The 17,364-nt window shown below is 37.5% G+C and overlaps 1 protein-coding gene across 1 annotated transcript in view; it reads right to left on the bottom strand.

Annotated features, from left to right (window-relative positions):
- Nucleotides 1-6,737: 6,737 nt before the first annotated feature.
- Nucleotides 6,738-17,364, bottom strand: part of SGK3 (serum/glucocorticoid regulated kinase family, member 3) — a 70,270-nt gene continuing 59,643 nt past the window's right edge. Inside the window, 3 exon segments of the mRNA NM_001190428.1 lie at nt 6,738-6,908; nt 11,192-11,281; nt 15,518-15,673. Of these exon segments, the coding sequence (NP_001177357.1) occupies nt 6,738-6,908; nt 11,192-11,281; nt 15,518-15,673 (417 nt within the window).

Raw genomic sequence — 17,364 nt, 5'->3', positions numbered from 1 at the left:
TCTTTTTAACATTTACTAGGGTTGACAAAACAACTCAGTTTGTTTCTCTTGGGGAATATGATTTTTGTTAATGATGAGGTGATGAAAATGCTTTGCTGAAGTAGAAATTAACTTGTAACAGCAAAAGGATGTTAAAACTGTCTTGTGGAGCATTTCTGTAGTTATGAATACTATTTTAGATGGGAAAAACCAGGCTATGGTCTGGTGATGGGCCTTATATTTTAAAGGAGAATCAATTCACAAAAAAAGTACTCATATTTTGAAGGCTTTTTTTTTTTTTGAAGTCTTGAATAGTTAACCGTAACAATTCATTGCTATGACAAAGTAATAACGGAGCTTTATATCAACCAAATCCAGTAAAACCTAATAGATTTTTATGCATTGAATACATTCTTCTAAATATATTAGACATAAGGGGCACCTGGATATAAATATATTTATATAAATATATTAGACATAAGGGGCACCTGCTTATCAGTCAGTTAAGCATCCAACTCTTGATTTATATATAAAGATTATATTTATCTGAGTGAAAACATTAGCAGGGGGGAGGGCAGAGAGGGGACAGGGAAGTAGACTCCCTGCTGAGTAGGCAGCCTGATGCGGGGCTCATTCCCAGGACCCTGGGATCATGACCTGAACTGAAGGCAGATGCTTAACTGACTGAGCCACCTAGGCACCCCTAGGGACCTTAACATATTAATCATACTTGTTTTAAACTCCTGGTCTGATAATTCCAAAATCACTGCATTCTGATGCTTTCTCTTCAAATTGTGTGGGGTTTGTTTTTGCGTTCACCTTTTAGTATATCTAGTAATTTTTCTTGGTGGCCAGACATGATGTAGTGGGTGAAAGGAAGGTGCTATTAATAGATCTTTTAAAATGTGGTGATATGGTACGGTGGGAGCGGAAGTATTCTGTAATACTATGATTAGGTCTTTTAGTGATCCTATGCTTCTGGGAGAACTTAACAACTGTACTGTATTTCTTAGTTTTTTTTCTCCCCCATTAGGTGAGACAGGGTGGCTAGAATAGACTGAGGTCGGGTATTTCCCTTCTCCCATGTGTAAGACTTGAACTGACTGGAGTTTGGTACTTTCCTTCCTGTATATTAGGCTCTGTTAGGTCCTGTTTAACTAGCTTCTCCTAAAGGCAGTAGGCCAGAATGTTATGAAGATCAGAATGCCCTGGCATTTTTGAAATATGTCCCTTTTCCCCTTCTGCTGGAAGCACAAGAGGACTTTTCTCCTATATATATATTCTCTTCTCCTATATATATATTTTTTTCCTCCAATATTTGTGAGAAGGTGCTTGAGCTCTGGGAGGTCAATTTCACAAAACTGTGGGGGATCCCTATGACTTGCTCCCCCCGGACTTTTTAACTCTCAGTTGTTTACACTTAGCCTTTGGCAATTTGCTAATCTAGTTCAGATTTTCCAACTACTGCACTGGCTCCTTCAGTAGCTGAGTCTCTGCTCCAGTAAGTTGCAGCTTCTTATATTCACCTGTCTAGTGTTGGAGGTAGCAGTTTGCCCTGTGTCCTCCCTTTCCTTCTGTATCCAAGAAGAGTTGTTAATGATTCAGTCTGTTCAGCTTTTTACTTGGCAACTTCTAAGCTCCTTACAGGTGGAACTGGTAAAGGTAAGTCGCTGTAATGCATTCCTATGGACTAACATGGCTCAGGTTGAGCTGTTTTCACCTCTTCCCTTTTAGTTTTTCTTGGGTTCCAAATCCTGAATTCTTTCATATGTAATGTGGTTAAAATGGCTCAAATACTTTAAAATGGTAGTATTATGGATTATTTAAATTTTATTTTTTATTACATATGGCTTTGTCTTTCCTTTTAATATTTTTCACTGAGGTATAATTTTTTAAAAATATTTTTTTTATTTATTCATGAGAGACAGACAGAGAGAGAGAGAGAGAGAGAGGCAGAGACACAGGCAGAGGGAGAAGCAGGCTCCATGCAGGGAGCCTGATGTGGGACTCGACCCCAGGATCATGCCCTGGGCCGAAGGCAGGTGCTAAAATTTACTCTGAGCCACCCAGGGATCCCACTGAGGTATAATTTATATAGAACAAATGTACAGCTCCTAAATGTTAAAGTTATATGAATTTTGACAAATACAACACTTTGCATTTTTTTTTAAAATTGAGAGTGTGTGCACAAGTAGGTGGAGGGAGAGAATCTCAAGCAGACACCTTGCTGAGTGCAGAGCCTGATGAGGCACTTGATCGCATAACCCTGAGATCACAACATGAGCATAAATCAAGTCAGACAACTTAACCAACTGAGCCACCCAGGCACCCCCCAAAGCTTTGCTTTTGATATCTAATTGAGGCATATAGCTAGGGTTATCTTTCTGAAGTAAATAAGTATTAACGTTCAGCATCAACGTAACATTAACAAAGTAGGCTGTAATTTTTGTATTATTATTCCTATTACTGAGGCATAAGAGAAAAATTCAACAAAGCAAGGCTATATTAACTACTATTTTGAAAGAACTGAAGAAGTCCAACAGACTGAGATCACATTAGACTATTTGGGTAAGTCTGTTTTACTGCATATAAGCCTTCTGGATTCCAGGAGTTAACTAATAAACTGTAAAAACAATTGTTAATAACTCATTCTAGATTTTCCCACAGAAACTCAAAATTGAAGGGTAGATATATGCTTTTTTAAAAAAATATTTTATTTATTCAGGAGAGACACAGAGAAAGAGGCAGAGGCATAGGCAGAGAGAGAAGCAGGTGCCATCCAGGAAGCCTGATGTGGGACTCGATCCTGGGACTCCAGGATCACGCCCTGGGCCAAAGGCGGCGCTAAACTGCTGAGCCACCCAGGTGTCCCTAGATCTATGCTCCTTAATGACATGAAAATACTGAAAATATATTAGAAAGAAAAAAGATAAATCTATGAGATATATTCCTGTAAAAGAGACTTTTCGGTAAAAACTTCCAAGTCACACTTGAACACAAGATTTGTAAAATCACCAAATGTAAATAAAATAAAATAAAATTACCAAAAATGTCTGGTTTTTCCAAAAAAGAGGGTTATATAGAGTGATATAATTTTTTTGTTTTATGCTATTAAGATGCATACAGTGTTCATCATTTTCAGTACAAAATGTAAAAATAACTTGTTTGTAGGATTTTTTTTTAAGATTTTATTTATTCATGAGAGACAGAGAGAGAGAGAGAGAGAGAGAGAGAGAGAGGCAGAGACATAGGCAGAGGGAGAAGCAGGCTCCATGCAGGAAGCCTGACGTGGGACTCAATCCCAGGTCTCCAGGACCAGGCCCTGGGCTGAAGGCAGATGCTAAACCGCTGAGCCAGCCAGGCTGCCTTGTGGGGTCCTTTGATTGGCTACTTCACTGCTATAAATATCACCTTGAATTTATACGTCTCTGTAGGCTTTTTTGGTGTAATATTGCTTTAAATTATTCTCTACTATCTTGACTTTGGGTAAATTATTTTAAAGGTATACTCTGAGACAGCAATGTTTCTTTCTGACTTAATTAATTCTATAAAAATGGGCATAATGTAAGGGAACAGTAAAATAAATATTTCTGCATAGGGGCCCTTTTAACTATTAAGGAATGTTTTTAAAGGAGTACAAATGGATGATTATGCAATATTGGTAAGACACCAAAAATGCTTAAAATAAAAAAACTCCCAAATGGAATGCTTTCAGGGAAGTTAGCAATTTCTCTTAGTAGGTGAGTAAAGAAGAACAAAAATGGTAGAGAGGAAACCCAATTATATTTACAGCAGTGAATCCTTTTGAGCATCTGAACAAAGCCATGTAGCATTCCCTGCCCCAAGTCGATTTCATTTACACACAAAACTTGGCCTATCATTTCAAGGCACTCCAACCACATGAAACTCATGCATGTACTTTCATAATTAATGAACAATCATTACCTTGAGATATGGAATCTGTAAAAATCAACAAAAGTAAAAACTGACTTTAAAGGCAAGTGGCAGAAAATCCCACTTTTAAAATAGACCTAACTTCCAAACTACATATATGAGGAATTAAGTTACTAATTTCAACACACTTTATTGAAAAATTCATTTTAATATCACCAAAATTTTTCCTATAATACTCCCACTTTTCATACAATATATGATGTACAAAAGAACAACTCAAAAAATATGTGTAAAGTTTTGTAATATTATGCCTGTGGATAATTAACTAGTTACAGGTATTCTAAAAGAAACTGGTAGTATGAAGTTTTTAATAGTGACAAAATTTTACAGTAGTAAAGATTTCAAACATTTAAATCACCTTTTAAATGATTACCATTGCTAAAATTATATCCAAACAGTATTTATATATGCTCTGTAAGTATCTTAAGCTCAAAAATTATTTGGGCATATACAATTTTTTTTAAAAGATTTTCTTTCTTTATTCATGAGAGACAGAGAGAAGCAGAGACACAGGCAGAGGAAGAAGCAGGCTCCATGAAGGGAGCCTGATGTGGGACTTGATCCAGGGGCCCCAGGATCATACCCTGGGCCGAAGGCAGGTGCTAACCCACTGAACCACCCAGGGATGCCTGGCATATACAAATTTTGAACAGAGAATCTGCTTCCTGTCTCTACATCATTTAGCACCTCTCCCCAGGTATACCAAAAGCTTGTAAATTTCAGTGTGTATTATGATGTAACAATGGCTGGGAAGCTCTTCACTGTACCATACGCAATAAAATAAGAGGTATGTATAACATGATCTTCACTTAGACCTTTGAATTTATTTTGGCAATAGCCATGAAATAGTTTAACCATTTAAAGGGCACACTTTTCTTTTTTTCCTAAAAGACTTAGCATGCTATGAGAGAAAAAATAAACTTGAAACTTGGAAGAGGTTTTATTCCCTGAATAACATGTCAGCCTATGATAATCTAGATGATCTAATTTTTATGTGTGCCCAAATACTTAGGTAAAGTTTTATATTTTTATCCCTCACATATACAAATAATTCATTTTTGTAAAGACTTTTATAAACCATCATCAATTTAAAATAATGACAGGAATTAGATGTTTAATAATATTTTTTGCTAGTTTTATTATACTGTAAGATTTGTACTTCTTGTGATTCAATAAACATCAGCATAATATTTTAAATTTGTTCTTAAAAATATACAATATTGCACTTTAATTTTTTTGGCAGTTTAATTAAGGAGTGGCTGAGTAAAAAAAAATCATACAAGAAACTAGTTTTTATTTTGCTTTATAATAAGCAAAGAGCTTTGTGTAAAAGCAGAACTTACAGTAGTGCCAAATAAACCACATATTTACAGTGTTGCTATTAAAGTCTTACCTCTAAAGGAAGATTCAGTGTATTGGATGCAAATATTGTTAATCTAACAAAAGCACACTCCCCTCCCCCCCCCATTCTGCAGGACATTTTTAAGCCAAAGGGTATTGGTGTGAAATGCTTTAGTAATTTCTTTCTCAGGAGAAAATACATGGAAAGAATGCTTGCTCCTGAAGCATTTAAACTTGGTCCCTAAATATTCACAATGTCTCCTTCATGATTTGAAAAATCTCTACTCTAAGAAGCAGAATTCCAAGGCAAGCATTCTTTTTTAGTTTTCCTGTAGTTATTCTCTTTTATAATGACAAGTACACAGATGGCTTTTAGTTTGATTTTAAGGTCAGTTACCTATACTTTTTCTAAGACAAAAAAGATACTGACATTGCATCTGCCTGAACTATTTTTAACCTTTGTTACATCGTAGTGAAATATATATTTATACTATTTATACTGACCAAGAATTTGCTATTCTATTTTTTAATTCCCAATTAGGTCAAAACTCTAGAAAGCTCAATATTTTTCACTCATTAACAAATTACACAGTTTTCAACAGCTGTTTGCAAAAGCAAATACTGAGATTTAGGCCTACTTAACATAAAGACCAGAAATAACATAAATAGAATGTATTTGTAATATAAATACATGACACAGAGACATTCATTTTTGGCATCACCTAAAAAAATCCAGTAGTACTTAATTACCCTTCAGATCTTTGGGAATATTTTAAACTTTCTAACTATTGAGCCTTTACTTTTCTTCCAAAGAAAAAATAATTCACAAATTTGAGTTGATATTTGAAAAACAATGGATCTCCCCTTACTTCTTAATTTGATTTGCAGAATCAAGACTTATTCAAAATGTTAACTTACAGCCCATGTGTTAATAACTATGCTTTTACATTTTAATCCTACCAAGAACTGATTATGTCAAACAATGACTTATCATGGAAAGATGTGGTTTCTTCTTAAACTTGACCACATACCAATTGCATAGTTCTGATCTGAAAACAAAGGTCAAAGTAGAGGGTTACAAAGGCATTAATGTATGTTAACCAAACTGAAATAGGCTGTCGAAATATAGTCTGTCTCGGGTAGATGTTAGTGTAAACTTAGTGGGAGAAACAGTCGTCATTAGCAAAAAGTTTCTCTAAAAATAGGTTAATGCTGAGAACAACAGCTTTTAAAATTTCTGTTTAAAAATAAGCTTAATAAACAATACAAATTTTAATTCAAAACTTAGCTCTTTGAAATGCCCTATTTTCTTGCATACAGCAGAAAATACATTTTTCATAGTTTTTAACATTACATGTAAAAATGAGGCACTAGTTAAACATATTTGAATATTCACACAAATAGGAGATTCAGTCTCATCTGTAGGCTTGTATTTGCTCAATGGTTTCTGGATGGCAAATTGTTCACAAAAATAAATCTTCTGAAGGAGGTGCGTAAGAGAAGCCAACGAATGCATCATCTGCCTCCAGTACACTGGCATTCACTATAGAATAGTCAGAAGACACACACACAGAATACGGAACTGTTTCTTCTGTAAACGCTGCATCAAAGTTCCTGATATCATCTGGTCCTGCCTGAAACATCAAAAACGCATTATTAATTCACCTTAGCTTCCTCCCCCCTCCACCACTAGTTTAGTATTTCATTAAAACCTCTTCATGAATTTACCTATTTATTCCTGGCAAGTTTAGATGCCTTCCTGCTTCACCATTTCTTTGAAACAATTTCTGCTTTTCCTTTCCAGAGTTTACAAGTTAGGTGAGGTTATCTGTCCTTTTAACAAAGTTCTTGTTGGAAGTGCTGGGAGACAAGGGTGAGGAAGGCTAGCATAACAGAGTCCTCACCTATGTGAATTTGAGCCTCACGGGGCACCTGGTGGTTCATTGGTTGAGCATCTGCCTTTGGCTCAGGTCCTGATCCAAGGATCCCAGATCCGGTTCTGACTGTCCCGCATCGGGCTCCTCACAGGGATCCTGCTTCTCCCTCTGCCTGTGTCTCTGCCTCTCTCTGTCTCTCTCTCATGAATAAATAAAATCTTTAAAAAATATATTTTGAACATCAGCCCCTAAAACTGACTCCTTTTCTCTCTGCCCATCACCACTTCTAAATTTAGAAAAGAAGTCCAGGTAGGTTTTCAGGATGGCACTTTTCACTTGAGCTTCCATAAAATGCTTGCCCATCTAGTTTCTGTACTCTGGGTAGGTGAAGCCTTTTGATGAAAGAATGAAGGGGTTGTAAATGAAACTGTGAAAGGTAACTCTTGTTGCTCTACAGAGGCCATTAAGCATTTGGTAAGGATACCTTAGCTTTAGGGACCGAATGAAGCCGGGCACCTGGGAAGTAAAGCATGGCAGCTGCTTGATGGCAGCAGTTCTTAATCTCCCTTTACAAATCAAACACAAGCTAACGGACTCTCCCCTTCCAATGTATTTGCAGATAAAAACTAACGTACTAATTCAAGTGACTCACTCTTAGAGCTCATCCCTGAAATCTCTAGGTTATCTCTGCTCTAAGGGGAGGGAATCCTTAGCATGTCAAGGTCATCATGCCTGACCGAGGTGAAAAGACAAGGATCCAGGGCAGATATTCTAAGACGAGGATACAGTTAGCATGGTGGGTCTACAAAGAGCAGAGCACAGACAAGAGAACTCCAGAATGCAAGATCCCTCAATTGAGAAATTCCTCCTCCACAGAGAAGAAAGAATGCTAGAAGTTGTATTTATGTATATATAAAAAAATGTTGTCAAATTCTTATATGTAACCTTGGGAGGATGGGCTTTGGAGTAAAACTAAGGTTTGAAATTTGCTGGCTTCCTTGCTTCTTTCCTTCCTTTATTCTAGCTTTAATGTTTTTTTTTTTTTTTTTTTTTTTTTAATAAACTACCCTATCTCTGTGAGCTTCTTTTTACTTCTTTTTACTTTTTACTTCTTTTTACTTATTCTGTAAGTAAGAATAGTACCACCTACTGTTAAGGTTGTTGTAAAGGATCTGATGTGTTAAATACATAAAATTCTCAGAATCTGACACGAAGAAGGTACTCAGTAAATGATGGCAAATGTTCTTTTACTTGACTTTATAGATATTCATAAATGCCCTTATGGCTCATGGCTAGTACTGACAGGGACAATACTGTATTATGTTAAGAGTGAGGGAGGGCTCTCTCTTCTAAGAGCCTGGGCTCAAATTCTATTTCTTCAACTTTAAACTCTGGGCAAGTTATTTAACCTTTTCTGTACCTAAGTTAACTCATCCATATTATATGGAAAATAGTAGTACTATTTCATAGAATTGCTGTCAGGTTTAGATAAAAAGATGAAAGTACTGAGAACAGGGTATATGAGAACATCTACTTTATTATACTCTAAAGCTTTCTGATCTTTGTTAATCTCTTAAGTGAAAAATGGTAACATGTTAGTCTATCAGTGAGTTTGAACATCTTTTCATATATTTTTTCTTTTCATATATTTAAAAGCTATCTGTAATTTACTTTTCTGTAACTGAATATTTTGTGTCTTTTGTCCATGTTTTTAGCAGTCATTGGTCTTTTTTTTTTCTCATTGACTTATAAGAATGCTTTATGTGAAAAAAAAAAAAAAAAAAAAAAGAATGCTTTATGTGTTAAAGAAATCTTCCTCAGTTAATTTGCAGTGCTCTTTTTTTTTCTTTCTTACCACATAGACATTTCTAAATTTAATGTGGCCAAATTTACCTATTCTTCTCCTGTGGCTTCTTGGTTGTAGATCTTGCTTTAAAAAATTAATTATTCTGGGGATCCCCGGGTGGCTCAGCAGTTTGGCACCTGCCTTTGGCCCAGGGTGTGATCCTGGGGTCCCAGGATCAAGTCCCACGTCAGGCTCCCTGCATGGGGTCTGCTTCTCCCTCTGCCTGTGTCTCTGCCTCTCTCCCTCTCTCTGTCTCTCATGAATAAATAAATAAAATCTTAAAAAAAATTAATTATTCTTAAAAGATCGGGGATCCAAATGGAGGTATCTGACTTCTGAAGTCAACATTATTTCCATTTCCAGTACTGCTTAGGAGTACCTCTCTTTAATGTGCCTGATGACATATTTATTTGGGGATAACTAAACTCAGGAAGACATTCGAGATAAAAAGAATCTGAGTAGACTAAATAATATTTTCCTGAAGTGATTTCCTTATTCTGCACTAATTTACTGAAAAAGTATGGCATGAATTCCATAACACCAAAAACTTTAAATAAAAGAAAAAAAATTCACCTATGATCCTGCAACCCCAAATCAATCTTGGTTTATATTTTTTTCAATCTTGTTTTATATTATAATCTCTCTAGTCCTTATCATTATTTTACTGCTATAATAGTATATCACAAAAATTGCCATGTTTTTTATTTGATATTCTAAGGATTATGCTTTTATTTAAACATTATAAAGATTTTCTAAAAAAAAAAGATTTTCTAAGTGCCTACTCCTTGTTATATTTATTATTATTGCCATTCACTTAACAAGAAATGACAAACATAAAAAAGCATGGAAAGAATAGTGATTTTGGAATGTGGAACAGATTTGAATCCTTGCTCTGGTACTTTTTAATCCATCTCTGGGACATCTCTGACCTTCCATTTCTCCATTTATAAAACATGTATAATAAAGATAGTAATGGTAGTAACTTGGTAGCATGAGGAATAAATTACATCGTAACACATAAAAGTATAACATCATTACTGGCTTTTTCTGTATTTATTTCCCCAAATTTTCTTTTTCTTTTTTTTTTTTAAAGATTTATTTATTTATGATAGACAGAGAGAGAGAGAGAGAGGCAGAGACACAAGAGGAGGGAGAAGCAGGCTCCATGCCGGGAGCCCGACGCGGAACTCGATCCCGGGACTCCAGGATCGCGCCCTAGGCCAAAGGCAGGTGCTAAACTGCTGAGCCACCCAGGGATCCCCCCAAATTTTCTTTAAAAAAAAAAAGATTTTATTTACTCATTCATGAGAGGGACACAGAGAGAGAAGCAGAGACACAGGCAGAGGTAGAAGCAGGCTCCATGCAGGGAGCCCGATGTGGGACTCAATCCTGGTCCCAGCCAAAGACAGACTCTCAACCACTGAGCCACCCAGATGCCCATTTTCCCCAAATTTTCAACATTGTTAATATTGTGAACAGATCTTTGATGAAGCTTTCCTCTTTAAAAAAAAAATTATCTTTACATAAAATGTTCCCATCAGTTGATTTAACAAGTTACACTAACGTGAACATTTTATTTTCCCAAAAGGGATGTAACAATTTACATTACCATTAATAATGTTTGCTTGTGTCTGGCTATATATCAATCTAGAAAAAAGGGGCACCTGGGTGACTCAGTGGTTGAGCATCTGCCTTTGGCTCAAGTCGTGATCCCAAGGTCCTGGGATCGAGTCTCACATGGAGCTCACCACAGGGAGCCTGCGTCTGCCTGTGTCTCTGCCTCTCTCTGTCTCTCATGAATAAGTAAATAAAATCTTTAAAATAAAACTAGAAAAAAATGTGCATTAATGTTAAACTGTTGATTTATAGGCATGAGACACTTCAAAGTTACTTTAATTTGCATATTTTTTAATCTAATGAGCTCATCCCTTTCTTAACCATGGGATGATTCAAAGAAACACACTTCATAATTACTATGCTAAAAAATACTTCTACCGCTATAACTAATAACTACAATTTTACTGGTCATCTTAAAGTTATCAGTGTACGAGACAACCCTGAGACACATATTTTACAAATACTTAGGTACTGATTCTATTTCATTCACATCAGGTTTTGAGATCTATTGCTAAAATTATGAGTTACAGTTCTACATTTCACTACTTTAGAAAACAAGATTTGGATATATACTTACCACATTAGGATTAAATGGTGGTGGAATCCTCTTTTGTACAAGATCAGTCCAGCTGAGTGATTCAAAAAAAGGATGATTCTGAATTTCAAGCTAGAATGTTAAAGAAATATTTTATTCATGTTGAAAAATAAAATTCAGTGCTCACTGAAGAATTAATGAAGCCAAATTATTACCCTTTGTCCCTCAATTCTTTTTTTTTTTTTTAATTTTTATTTATTTATGATAGTCACACACACAGAGAGAGAGAGAGAGGCAGAGACACAGGCAGAGGGAGAAGCAGGCTCCATGCACCGGAAGCCCGACGTGGGACTCGATCCCGGGTCTCCAGGATCGCGCCCTGGGCCAAAGGCAGGTGCTAAACCACACTGCGCCACCCAGGAATCCCTGTCCCTCAATTCTTTTTAGGTACATGTTTCTGGTATTCATGAGGCAAGATGGTATAGTGGAGAGACTACCAGAGCAGACATAAAAGACGGTTATACAGAATGACAAACTCAAGTTATATCCTCTTCACAGTCATAATTCTTCATAGGTAAAACAGAGTTAACATTTCTGTCCTAGAATCTTCACACACTATTTTAAGGACTAGTGGAAAAAAACATAAATAAAAGACCTATGAAAAGAATTAAGGCATGAGGAGCCTGGGTGGCAGTCAGTTAAGCGTCCAACTCTTGGTTTCAGCTCAGGTTGTGATCTCAGGGTCATGGGACTGAGTCCTGCATTGGGCTCTGCACACAGCATGGAGTTTGCTTAAGACTCTCTCTCCTAGGACACCTGGGTGACTCAGTGGTTGAGTGTCGGCCTTCGGCCCAGGGTTTGATCCCAGGGTCCTGGGATCAAGTTCCGCATCAGGCTTCCCGCATGGAGCATGCTTCTCTCTCTGCCTATGTCTCTGTCTTTCGTGAATAAAAAACAAAACAAACAAACAAAAAAACGACTCTATCTCCTGCTCTCTCTGCCCCTCCTCTCCATGCTCTCTCTCTCAAATAAAGAAAAGAACAAGGCACTATATAGATACAAAGAATTGTAATTGTTATCTGAACGGGAGAGGTAAAAAAGAAGGTAAGTTTTTTACACAGTGGGGCAGAGGTAAAATCAAGGTGATGAGCTACTGTACCAAAAAATAAAAAAAAAATTCACTCTGGATTAGTATTATCAAAAGCTGGCACAGTATTGATTCCAGTTATTTTCCATACAAGGTGACACACAAGAGTGTATAAAGTAGAATCCAAACTAGTTTGGTGGGTTTATTTTTATTTATTTTTTTTTTAATTTTTTTTTTTTTTTTTTTTTTTTTTTATGATAGTCACAGAGAGAGAGAGAGAGAGAGAGAGGCAGAGACACAGGCAGAGGGAGAAGCAGGCTCCATGCACCGGGAGCCCGACGTGGGATTCGATCCCGGGTCTCCAGGATCACGCCCTGGGCCAAAGGCAGGCGCCAAACCGCTGCGCCACCCAGGGATCCCAGTTTGGTGGGTTTAAAAAGAATTTCTGGAGGTGAAATAACATTTGATCAAAAATTAGAGAACATTCCAGGGAGAATATGAAGGCCCTTAGGTGACAGAGATTCGTTTGATCAAGAAAATGAGAGTCAAATACTGCTGAAGTACAGGGAAGGAGTGGGATAGTCACACAAGGGGAAGCTAAGAGGTAAACAGGCCGTATCATATTGGGTCTACGTTAAAAACTTAGGGTTTTATTCTAGGATTCTGAGAAGCCATCAGGGAGCTTTAGGAACGTTACAAATATGGGGGATCTTTGGTTTGTTTTTTTAAGACCACTCTAATAGTAATAAGGAAATGGACTGAAATAAGCCATGAGCAGATTAAGGAAGAAAAGTTATTGCTGTGGCCAAACACAAGTTGAAAATGGTAGGGGTTCCTGTCTGGCTCAGAGAGTGGAGCATGAGACTCTGGATCTCCGGGTTGTGGGTTTGGGTCCCACACTGGATGCAGAGATCACCTAAAAATAAAATCCTTTTTTTTTTTAGATTTTATTTATTTATTCATGAGAGACACACGGGGGGGGGGGGGGGCGGGGGACGGGCAGAGACACAGGCAGAGGGAGAAGCAGGCTCCATGCAGGGAGCCCGACGTGGGACTTGATCCCGGGTCTCCAAGATCACACCCCGGCCAAAGGCAGGCGCTAAACCGCTGAGCCACCCAGGGATCCCCTAAAAATAAAATCTTAAAAAAAAACTGAAAATGGTAGAAAAAAAGTAGTCGCAGAGGAAGCAGATAAGTGTGTGGATATGGGAAGATTTAGGAGGCAAATACAACAGGATCTGGCTGGTGGTGAATATGGAAGTAAGGTAGAAAGAGGAGTCAAAGAATGACTCGGATTTGTAACCTGAGGCACACAAAAGGAAAGTGGGAGGAGTCCAATTCTGCACATGCTATGTTTGAGGTTCTCTCCAGAAATCTGAAGGGTGGTGTTGAATAAGCAGATATCCTCTGAGTCTCAAGTTCAGAAGAGAGGTCTGGACTGGAGGTCTGGACTGGACACATTATAAATGTGTCAGATATAGACAGAGAGATAACCAAAGCCATTGGGCCAAATAAGGCTGTCTAGGAACAGAGCACAGAAGGAAAGAAGGTTTCGGACAACCACAAGGAACCAGGACACTCAACCATCAGGTTGAAGAAAGGAGCTTTATACAAGACATTATGGAAGAGGGCCCAGAAATACAGAAAGGAAAGCACAAGATGACTGTCAGCTCTTGCAGAAGCCTGTGGAAAAGAGTGTTAGAAGTTTAGATGCTGCTGAGAAGGCAAGCCAAGGAACAGAGGAATTCAGCAATTCTAAGTAGCTATTTTTGGTAAAATGAGAAAGAAATGAATACAGAAACTTTCAACAAGTTTGGCTGTGAAAGGAAAAAAGTATTACTTGGCAGGAAAGCATAGTTGAGGGGTTCTGGTTTAAGAAGAGACTTGATAATGTTTAATAATTGATTGGAAGGACCCCTAACAAAAGAGAACAGTTATCTGTGCTTTGAAAAAAAGCACACACAGGGTTTCTGCAAGGAGTCAGGATCCAGTGCAGAGGTAGAAACTGGCCTTTTCCACTATACTAGATAGAAGGAAACAATAGTGAGCAGGTGTGTGTAGGTCTACAAATCTGACAGCGAGGCTGAAGTAGTTCTGCTCTGCTGATTCTATTTTCCCTATTTAGCAGCCCAGAAGATGACAACTGGACTCACCCAGGGCTGTGATGTCTGCCAGTGTGCTCCATAAAAGGACCAAGGGGCAAGAAGGTGTGAAGTATTAACAAGACCAAGTGGAACAATGGACTATGGAATGAATCCAAGCTGGATGGAAAACTGTTGCAGAGTGATCTACTGATGAACTGTGGAGTGTGGAGGGAAAGAGCAGTAGCAGACAAGTTTGCTATTCACAGTTCAAATTCACAACCAATAAACAGTTCCCAAGAATATGTGAGAAATGTAAAAGTTCATGTTCCTCAATAGTGCATGAATTTACGGACACGTGAACATAACGTCTGTAGCTATACAAGCAATTTAATTATCCCAATTTTTAAAAAAAGATTTTTTAGGGACACCTGGGTGGCTCAGCAGGTTGAGCCCATCTGCTTTCTGCTCAGGGCAGGATCCTGGAGTTCTGGGATCGAGTCCCCCATCACGCTCCCTGCATGGAGCCTGCTTCTCCCTCTGCCTGTGTCTCTGCCTCTCTCTGTGTCTCTCATGAATAAATAAATTTAAAAAAATAAAGATTTTTAATTTTTAAGGAATAGCTACATCTAACTGGGGCTCAAACCCACAACCCCAAGATCAAGAGTCACATGCTCCATTGGCTTAAGGAGCCCCTAGTTACCTTGATTTTTTAAAAAACCAAATCTGTAGATTTTAGAATTACCTCAGGGAGCTATCACCAAATTCTCCGAAGAAAAAAGTTATTAAATATTAGTTCAAGGCAAAAGGCATTACCTCATGCAGACAGGAGGCACTTAATAAATTCTTAAGTACAATGACTTCAAAGTTTAGGCTATCAAAAAATGCATGCCACACATTTTTTAAAAAGAAGGGAGAGAAAATTCTTAGAAACAAAAATCAAATAAATAATGGGGTGTGAGAGCAGGATGGAAGAGTGAGGAGAGGCTCAAACTGTTAAGAAGATCAAATGAAAAACTGCCTGTGTAATGCTTCAAACCCTATAAAAATACTGGTGAGAACCGCTGGGACAAGCATGCTTCTTTTCCATGGTGGTATTTAAGAGCTGTATTCATCCCAGTAAATGCCACATAAAATAAGAATTTGTCTTCCAATCTAAAATAAGCTGAAATAAAGTGAGTACTGGAAGGATGTACATACAAAGTCTTCTTTGGCACCAAGTCGATTTTGCCTATTCTTTTCTAGGAGTTCTTCCAGAATGGACCAGGCTGTGAGGCTCACTCCTGGCCTCAAACTCAGAGGCTTGTGAAGAATATTGTCATACATTTCAGCAACATCTCGGCAATAAAAGGGAGGCTGGCGGGGGGAAAAAGGAAAATAAAGTTAATGTTAATTGAAGTATGCCAAAATGTGGTTAAAAGAGTTGGATTTGGCCTTGATCTACAGAGATCAGTTGGGGTCTGGACAGTTCTAGAAATGCAGAGGCCTCTGTAGATCTGCAGTGTGTGGTCTCCAATGTGAAGAGGTTTTAAAACCCAGCACCATGTAGCACCCAATATGTGTTCACTGAATGTTCAAGAACACCCTGCAGACAGGTAGGTGTAAACTGTGTAAAACTTGTAATAGTTTGTTTTAGAAAAAACCACCAACTTCATCAAAAGTATAATGAAAGAATTACTGCACACAGATTCAACACAGATCAAACATTAAATAATTTCTTGAGACCTGGGAATAAGTGAATTAAAAGAGATTTCCAGTAGAGATGGGAGACCTGAAGATTGCACTCCTTACTAAGTACTTGTAATGGCAGCATTAAGGGTGCACTCTGCTGAATTACAATTCTATTGTTAAAGCCTAAAGACTTGTACAACATGAGGATTAGTCAGTTAATCATCGAGTTAACTTTTAAACTAAAAATAATTTTTAAAGTTAAGGCAAGTTATATAGCTTGTCATTTTCTTTTTTATAGGAAAGAAAAACGTTTTCACTTTTTAAAATCAAACTTTATTTTTAAATAGTTAATATAAGTGTCCTTAGTGAGGTATATGTTTCAAATGTTCCCTTTTAAATTAATTGCACTTTATATACAATAACATTATTTTCCACTTTCATAGTCCTCTAAAGAAATTTAAAGGACTCAGAAATATCAGGATAGTAAATACCCAGCACTTAAAAAAAGTAAGGTATATCAGGTATTCCAAGTCACTAGCATAACCGGAAAAAGAAATCTTTTAATAAGCAACGGCAAAGAAGAGACAATGTTGATTGTCATAGGAATCTATCATGCAAAATTAGCAACATAAGACAAATGCTCTAACATGTACCTCATGTGTTGGATTTCACCGAGAGCTCCGGTTTTCAGAGGGAAAAAAAAAACCCCACACAAAGCAAAAAGCCAAATAAGAAACCCAAACCCCAGCTCAGGTCTCAGCTGATGCTGGTATTTAGATGAGTGTGGGCAGCAGCATGGATGATGAGTTCATGGTCCCCACCATGAGGCTGCTGGACACTTATGGAATCCAAAAAGGACTCTAGAAATTAAATATCTCAAAAAAGTACAGAGAAAAAAATGTATTGTCCCTATAAGAATATGTAAACTAACAGATGTGCCAAAATTGTTTGCTTTTGGGTGGAGTGATGTATTTTTTTAAGTTTATTTTTTTAGTAATCTCTACACCCAATGTGAGGCTCGAACTAAAGACCCTGAGATCAAGAGTTGCATGCCACCAAATGAGCCAGTCAGGCACCCCCCTGACTGGAATATTAATGTAGTAAAACAACTTTACACATTAATCAGAAGCACTGGTTAGCTTTATGTGTCTTCGATTAATAAAAGCTGGGGTAAATTATTTCATAGTGAACATTCCTTTTTTTTTCATTTTTAAAGATTTTATTTATTTATTCATGAGTGACACAGAGAGAGAGAGGCAGAGACATAGGCAGAGAGAGAAGCAGGCTCCATCCAGGGAGCCCAACATAGGACTTGATCCCGGGACTCCAGGATCATGCCCTGGGCCAAAGGCAGACGCTTAACCGCTGACCCACCC

Source organism: Canis lupus, chromosome 29 (assembly GCF_011100685.1).
Source record: "Canis lupus familiaris isolate Mischka breed German Shepherd chromosome 29, alternate assembly UU_Cfam_GSD_1.0, whole genome shotgun sequence".
NCBI classification, from domain to species: domain Eukaryota; kingdom Metazoa; phylum Chordata; class Mammalia; order Carnivora; family Canidae; genus Canis; species Canis lupus.
This window is presented reverse-complemented; position numbering and strand designations above follow the sequence as displayed.